This window comes from Xiphophorus couchianus, chromosome 3 (assembly GCF_001444195.1).
Source record: "Xiphophorus couchianus chromosome 3, X_couchianus-1.0, whole genome shotgun sequence".
Classification (NCBI taxonomy): domain Eukaryota; kingdom Metazoa; phylum Chordata; class Actinopteri; order Cyprinodontiformes; family Poeciliidae; genus Xiphophorus; species Xiphophorus couchianus.
Genome location: NC_040230.1, coordinates 14,396,058 through 14,404,503, shown reverse-complemented (window position 1 = coordinate 14,404,503; position 8,446 = coordinate 14,396,058). Strand labels below are relative to the sequence as shown.

At 40.0% G+C, this 8,446-nt stretch overlaps 1 protein-coding gene across 1 annotated transcript in view; it reads left to right on the top strand.

The window, feature by feature from the left end:
• Positions 1 to 2,077: 2,077 nt before the first annotated feature.
• Positions 2,078 to 8,446, top strand: part of LOC114141144 (CUGBP Elav-like family member 3) — a 31,381-nt gene continuing 25,012 nt past the window's right edge. The window contains exons 1-4 of the mRNA XM_028011603.1: positions 2,078 to 2,652; positions 2,877 to 2,907; positions 3,321 to 3,574; positions 6,432 to 6,514. Of these exons, the coding sequence (XP_027867404.1) occupies positions 3,430 to 3,574; positions 6,432 to 6,514 (228 nt within the window). The 5' untranslated portion in view covers positions 2,078 to 2,652; positions 2,877 to 2,907; positions 3,321 to 3,429. The remainder of the gene's footprint in view (positions 2,653 to 2,876; positions 2,908 to 3,320; positions 3,575 to 6,431; positions 6,515 to 8,446) is intronic.

Here is an 8,446-nt window from a genome sequence, read left to right as displayed (position 1 = left end):
CACTCTGGGTGCACACACACACATCGAAGATAGGAAAGCTGGATGTGCTGCTGGTTTGTCTTCTGAAAAAGCTGGGTTGCAAGATTCAAGAAACTGAAATAGGGAATGTTTCAAATTGCAGATTTTTTAGGTTCTAGAGTAATGGTTTTTAAAATTGGTCTCTTATACAGAGCTTTGTGTAAAAAAAAAAAAATGATGGGATGAAATTTAAACTTTTGAGTATTTGTGAGTAATGCATATAGTTGCTCTGTTTAGACTTGTTTTGTTAATAAATATTGTATATGTTTATCATCATTTCAAAGTTTTACTTACATTTTGTAAATATTTTATAGATTTCAACGGTAACACTTGCTGATATTTTGAGTAAATGCAGGAACAGAGGTTGAATTATGTAATTCAGAGCATATCAACTCTTGCAATCTTCTTGCAGTGTTATTCTTTATTCAGTTTTCTTTGTACTTAATTGTGTATGATGAAGATGATTTCATTCACTCTGTCAGTGTTCACAACATCCATCTGCACCTTTATCTGTTTATTGGCTTTTACCATCAATAAACATGTTTAAGCGGAATCATTGCAAATGTGGAGCAGAGTTTTCATTATTAAGAAACATAATTGAAGTCTCAATTAGAATAATTCCTTATCTTGAAGGATGGCTGGCAGCCCTGCAGTACATAAAGCACTCTCAATGTCTGCTTTTTTTTTTTTTTGTACCCAAAGTGCAGCGCGTAAAGTAGGCCAACTCCGTCCCCGAGCTATCTCTCTACCCTCTGTCACACTCTTCGCTCAGTGAGGGTGTGAACGGGATTTCGGGGCTCGGGCGTGAACAGCTGTGGAGCAGTCGTGACTGCGTGATCGTTGTCGGCGGCGCGCTGAGGCGGCGTTTCAGCACCAAGGCCAGGGCTCGCGGCGAGAACAATAGGCGGCTCGCGCGCCGTGGTGCCCAGGGACCGTCCTCCAAGTTCATCCCAGCAAATAGCCGCTAAAGTCTGAGAAACTGAAAAAATCCTTAAAATGTCACAAATATATTAAGTGCACGCGGCTTATTACTACAGTAACTCAAATAAAAAGTTTGACATGGATTCGCTATCTACAGTGTTTATTTTAAGTAAACGTCTGTTGATGGTCTCAAAAATAAGATCAATAAAGAAAATTAGGTTGGAGGAAAAAAGCAGTGAGAGGACTGTAAAACAAAGACAATTTAAGAGCAAGTACTTCATATCTCAACATCTGTCTCCAAGGCATACTGCCTTGCATATTTTAGATCAGCGGACTCAAACTACATTCTTTGACATCTAAAAGTTGGCTTTTAGATGTCTCCCTTGGCCTAAATAGTTTAATTAAATGTTGAAACTGCCTCACGAGAATGCAGTGAAGTTCTACTAATGAGCTAATATGGAGCCAGGTGTGCCGAAGCAGGGAAACATATAAAAGTCGCAAGACACCACCTCTTCAGGACTGAAGGTTGAGACCCCTGTTTTAGATGCTATGCTGATTTACCACACCTGATTCAGATGATTGTAGTTCAGCAAAAACATGTTAATCAGCCATCAATTTGGAAACTCTGGTTTAGTACAGCCGGAGATATGCACCTCCTGAATCAGACATGTTGGAAGCATCTTTCCTGGATTTAGGAGAAGGACTGGACTTTAGCTAGTATTATGTTCAAATAGTTTAACTAATACGGTACACTTAAATACCACTCTGCATTTCAAAAATCCAAGTAATTGCTTTTTAGTTTATTGCTCCTGTAAGGTTAAAATAAATAACCATTTAAACACCAGTATGATGTAAGCCAATTACAAATTAAGCTAACGATGATAGGCATCTTTCACACATCGAGTAACTTTGGAATGATAAAGCATCTGGTGATGATTTACTGGTGTAAACTAAAACTAAAAATCTGATAAGGCTCGGACCAGCCATGTGATTTATCAACAGGATATTCAACAACTCTTAAGATTCCCGCGTGTTTTCGTGTTTTCAACGTAAACATGTTTATTGACGGTCCCTTGATGTTACGTCACAAGCAAGCCATGAAGGGGGAGGGGCCTAGAGAGAGCGGAGGGACACCGGCATCAGTAGGACGTGAGAAGATACCCAACCGTTGGACAGGAAATAAGGTCGAGGTAACTGTCCGCTCATCGCGGTGGGAACAATACCGTCACGGCTGAAAGAGGTCGTAACGTGAGGCCAGCCGAGTTCAAACAGTCGTGAGTTAGTCTAAATTTTAAAAGCCAGCTCGGTTGCAAAACAGGAATTAAAAGTGACAACCATAGCTGGCGTCGTCCACTTTTTGGTGACATTTTCACTCCGCCGGTGAGAAGCTGTCAGCTGCCAGGGCTTTCCTCCTTTCCCCCCCAGGAGCACATTTTGTATTGTTTTGTTTGTTTACTTATTTATTTATTTATTTATTTTAAAAACACAACACGTAAACAGTCGAGCCAGTTGTAGTAGTATCTGTATAAGCCGAGGAGAAGGAGGAGGAGGTTAGATCGCGGCTGGGTACAAAGAGCGGCGAGCACCCAGAGAGGAGGCTGGCGGACGGGACGGAGCGGAGCGGAGCGGCGAGGACAACAGCGGGGACCCGACCGAGAGCATCTCTGAGTAATTTCTGATCTACGCGAGCTCCACGAGTGATTTTAATTAGCGGTAAGCGCTTCCATGCGTGCAGTCCCTACGTTTCCATGTGTTGTTTTGTTCTGGGGTCTGTATGTATATTCGTGTGTACATTGAGAGTGGATCGGACAAAGAGCAGCGGAGCCCCATGACATCCGTGTGTGTGCACTAACCTACAGCTGCCTAAACAAAGAAACTGCTCCAGTGCAACGATTTCCATCCATTCTCATTCCGTTTCTCTGTTTTTCCATCAACAGGAATCCCCAACACCGTTTATCGACCAAAAAGGTAATTTCCCCCCTCACAGATACTTTTTTATATATATATTTAATTGCAGGGAAAGGTGCCATTATTGTTTTGTTGATTGGCTAATTAACATTTGCATAATTGTTTTCCCAGAAGGTACAGGAGCCCTTTGTCATCAAACAGGGCAATAAATACTCAAAATGACGGCTCAAATGCCTTTATTTTTGGTAATTGGGAAGCAGATTTGTATCTTTATTAAATTATGCATTTTCACCAACAAATATGTTCATAGAAAACATGATGATGCTATTTTAAATACAATAAATGGCTTATTAAAAATATTGTAATAAATGTTACAGTTTTGCAGCTCTTTTTTTTTTTTTTTTTTTTTTTTTACTAAAAATCCAGATTTCTAAATAAATTTTTTTGATGTTTTTCTCTTCCTTTTCAATCAGGACTTGTCCAGCAACAGCTGGTCCTCTCCAGAAATACCTGCTCCTGATCTGTTCACACCCCCCCACCACCACCCTCAGGTCCTGCAGCCATCACCTCCACTTTGTACCGATGAAGGAGGCCGACGCCATCAAGTTGTTTGTGGGGCAGATTCCTCGGAATCTGGAGGAGAAGGACCTTAAGCCCATTTTTGAGCAATTTGGCAAGATCTACGAACTGACTGTGATTAAGGATAAATACACCGGGATGCACAAAGGTAGGTCTCACCCACTTACTGTAAACAGTAAGCAGAGAGACAGACAAAATGACACGAGTAAGAAAGAAGCAGGGGGATGGATAGGTAGTGCTGAATAGATAGACAGTGTGACAGTGAGGGAGTTGGATGGGTGGATTTTTCTGAGGCAGCTGTCAGATGTATCCATGGAAACTGTCACAGCACCTCGTGGATTCGTCTCCTGTTATCGCCGCGGTGTGAAATCATGAAGACAGTCAGGAAACCTCACTTAGTGCACAGAGTTACGGATGAACAACTATTGTAAAATTTATCATTATCATGGAAAAAAACAGATGTGTTAGAAATTCATAGATATTGTGACATCGTTAAACTCTAATTGATGAAGTCTGCAAACCCTGAAAACTGGTAGGATGGTTGAGATTAATAGTTCAGCTGTTTTCCTGAATAGGAGAATAATTTAAAAGAATAAATTTTAAATATGATTTGAGGCAATTGTCATGTTGTTTAGTTGTGGAATTGACAAGGATGATTAAGTATGAATTTTGAAAACCATTTTTTCATCACTTTTATTGGAATCACAACAAATGCCTCAAATATTTGTGATAAAATCTGAAATTGATATCTCTCATCCCTACATGGAGCTATCCTGAATTAACTGGACATGGCTACTTGAGATGCACTGATCTGGCTTTTCTTAGCCAGTACCAATTTAAAATGTTCTTTCAGGGCGGACGTTCAGATTTAAATATTTGATTAATTTATGTTTGTTCTTTTATAAGAACTAGAACATAAAAAGAATACCAATTTCTCTTCAAGAAAATATTCTATATAGCCTCACTGCTTCTAGCGGTCATTAATTAATATAAAATATAGTTTAGCAGTAGGGGCAACTTCCTAAGGCCAGTCACTGCAAAATTAAATCATGCTGGTTTAAAACAGAGTTTGAGTCGACCTTTTAGCATGATTTAATATCCTACTAGTGATTAACGCAGTAACATTATTAACTGAAGACATCAGTCTCTCTTTGTATTCTCGAGAGATTTAGTGTGGAATGCCAACATTTCCAAATCCAGCTCGTTTCATGACAGATAGAGGCTGAAATCTCAACATACTAAAGCAGAGCAACTTTCCTATAATATGTACAGCGTTCGTTTTATCTGCTGAAGTCATCCTTTGAAACTCCAACGAAACATAATCAAAAGTGGATTCCAATTACAGTCCATTCTGGTCCTTTTTGTGCCCTTTAAAGTCAAGTATTAATCAACCCCAAAAAATAATGGTAAAGGAAAGAAATAGCCTGCACCTGCCAAAGTCTAGCTTGCTTCATAAATGACACAGTTTCCTTTGAAATGGCTTCTTATGGGTTTTTTCTTGTTCTTACCTTATTTTTAAACACCTCTCTGATATTAAAAATAGGTAACTTTGAGCCTTCTTCTCGCAGTAACAACTTCCACACTGAAGAGTGTTAGATCTGGTACCACTTAAATTGAGCGCACATACTGATCAAAAAAGATTGAATTTATTAGTTTCCAACTGGTCAGTCACTGGTTAGGCTAAAAAAAAAAATCTCCCAATTCCGGCCATCAACCAATTTCTCGTTGCATCTTAATGTAATGCCATCTCTCTCTCACACACAAACACACAGTCTTGCACAAACAGTGACCAGGGGTTCTTTCGGTTACATGAACCAGATTAGGCTGTGTGCTCCAATCAGTGTAATGGGACTGTAAGCCTGGGTGACACAAGGGAAAGAATTTGTTGTTTCGAGAATCCCCACAGCCACAGTAAGCCCCTCTTAAACGCAATGAGATGGACGAGAAGATTCATGTGTGTCTTTGTGTGTGCGTGGCACGTGTGCCAGTGCATCTTAATTATTCTGTTTTTCGTCCTCTTTTGTTTTGTTGAATCACAATGAATTCACACAGATTTACACTCCGTGTGAATTAAACGCTTTAATCTGATTCTATGTCACAGCGGATGCTAACCTGCTGCTAATCTTGTTGTCTGACGTGCTGGTGACAGGTGTAGTAAACAGCTCTCCCCAGCCAGCTCTACTATCCACCCCCCCTCACACTCAGACACAGGTACAGCATACCGGAGTACAGACGAGTGATAGCAAACTATGCGTAGTGGTTGATAGAGGGCAGAACGCTGGCATAGCTACACACGTCTGTGCTGTTGTCATGTGCTCTGACTCGTGCCGTGGAGTACTTGCAAAAAATATCCTCACTATTAAGCTGTACGTTTACATCTTTATTTTCTTGCAAAACATCAATGAGTCAGAAAATTCAACCAGTTAAGCCTGTCACAATAAGCAATAAACCAATTAGTCGCATGATAAATTAAATCAAGTTTGATTATTTCTATTTTTGCACAATTGTTTGTTTTTCACATGTCTCTCTCTATTTCTATCAAACACTGGATGAAAAAAAGCTTCAGTCTATTGCAATGGTCTCAACTAGCCCATTTTTTTTAATGGCAGTTTCATTTATTTGTTTGTTCCAGGTTTTTTGTTGACTTATTTTGGATATATTTATATATATTTTGGAAATCTCTTCCAGTTCCAATGTTAAATATCTGTTAGAAATTAAAGTTTATTGATCTTTGAGAGGGCAAGTTTGTATTTTTATGTCATTACCATTATATTACTCTAAAATAGCCTCAAAACAACATTGTTTATCTTAATAACGCATGGTTAAATTTATCCCATAAAGTGATGTACCTAGCAATAGTAAAAGAAAAATATCAATTGTTTGCTGGAGGATGATACAGAAAAAGACCCACTTGCTGACCTTTTGTACCAATAACCCTGCTCCCCCTCCCACCCTTTTGCCCCTCGCCCTCTTTCTCCCTGTGTTTGCCTCCTTCTTTCTGACAGGATGCGCGTTTCTGACGTATTGCGCACGAGAGTCGGCCCTGAAAGCCCAGAGCGCTCTCCATGAGCAGAAAACACTACCAGGGGTACGTGCTCAAAAACAAACAGCCATAAACACACACTTCCCATGACACTAGGCACCGCTTACTTATGCAACAATACACACAACCTTGCATATATGTATTAGAGATCCCACGCCCTCACCTAAATACATAGACATTTAGCGTGCAGGCAAATACACACTGGGGTGTGTGTGTGTGTGTGTGTTTGGAGGTTCAGCTCCCATTAGTAACACAGTGACATAACCCAGCAGCCGGCAGGCGTCTTGCTGCTAAGGACAAACATTCCCCCTCTCGCTGGAGACATATAGGGTACTCCACGAGCATTATCATCTCCATTTCTCTGTCTTTTGCTGTCACTCCATCTCACCGTCGTTCCCTCCGTCAGCCTCCGGTGATAGCTGCCGTCTAGAGAGTGTGTAATTAATGTGACCATTCCCCTTTGTCTTATCCCAGGCTCCCTACAGTCTCTCTGTTGAGGGATTGTGAGCAATGACTGTGCAGGGGTAGGACACTGTTCATTATGGAGGGGGCACTGTGCAAGAAGAGCGTCTGTCTCATAGGCTGTAGCTCTCTATCTTTAGCTTTTCCCTTCTTTTTTTTTTTCCTCTGACCTGGTTTCCAGGTGTGTTGTTTGAGATATTTAGATCAGGCATTTTATGGCTGGTATAATTACATGTGTCTTTGATGTGTGACGGATTCCAATATTTTATTCTTTGGATGCAACACATAAGAGAACAAAAATGTTGAATCCATCAGAAAAAAAAGAAATAATTAATACGTTTTCCGGGTTTGTCGACTCAAAATAGAGAAACTCTTGAGTTTTGATACATTTCATGAATTGGAAATACAGTATATGATTTGTGCTACAGTATATATAAACAACAATTTATTGGACAGATCAAAGGAACATTAATCTATGTCAGCGTCTTGACAATTTACTGATGCATCTTCTACGTTTTTACACAAAGGATTACAAGCAAAATTGACTACTAGAGAGCGAGATATAAAAATGCAAGTAATTTAGAAAAAAACGCCACTTTGTCTTATCTTAGTTCGGATTCACAGCAATTACAACAGAATAGCCAGTGTGCCTCAGCCGTTACTGCAAGTCTCTCCATCTCGTTTTCTCTGTGTTGCCTTGCAGCCGATCACAGTTTCAGGTCCTGCACCTTCTCCGCAAGCTGGAGTGTTGATAAGATCTATGTGAGAAAATAGTTGACGAAGAGCCTGAAGAGAAAACGTGGGGGAAGGGAAATGTTCTCGCACATATGAGCACAAATCCCTGCATACATACATATTTAGCACCATCACGCATGCTCTTTCATGTAGCTGGAGAACACATACACACTCACCTGTACTAGCAGCGTGTTCATAATGACATTAATCCAATTAGAGGCTGCTAAGACGTTTGACCTCTCTGCATTTAGAACACCTCTCTGCAGTCTGTTGTTTGGTTCCTATTTTTTCCCGTGCCGCCCTTTGTTTTTGGAGTTAACTCTACTGTGTTTTATCTCCTCCTTTTCTGCTTGTGACATCAGTGCGAGTTGTATGGAGACAAATGTCACAGACTGAAAGTTGCAGCATATTTCCAGATAAACTGAAGGAATTGTTCTGAACACAAAGATGAATGATTTGCAGGGTGGATACTTACTAAAGAGACTGAAGAGCCAGGATCTAACAATCACAAAGCCCACTACCTTTTGTGCTAAAAATGGGTGTGGCTATCATGTGTTGGATTTTTAGTAACCCTAAACTATTAATGAGAAAACCTTCTTTTAAATGTCCTCAGTTTGTCCAACCTTTTGAGGTTTATCTGAAAATGGTAGCATTTTGCATTCAAATCAGGTGAATATAACAATGTGAAAAAATATTTGACTAAGATACTATTGTGGCACTTACAGCTCATCAAATAACTCTTACATAGTTTGCTTACTCAAACCATACATATGTCATAGT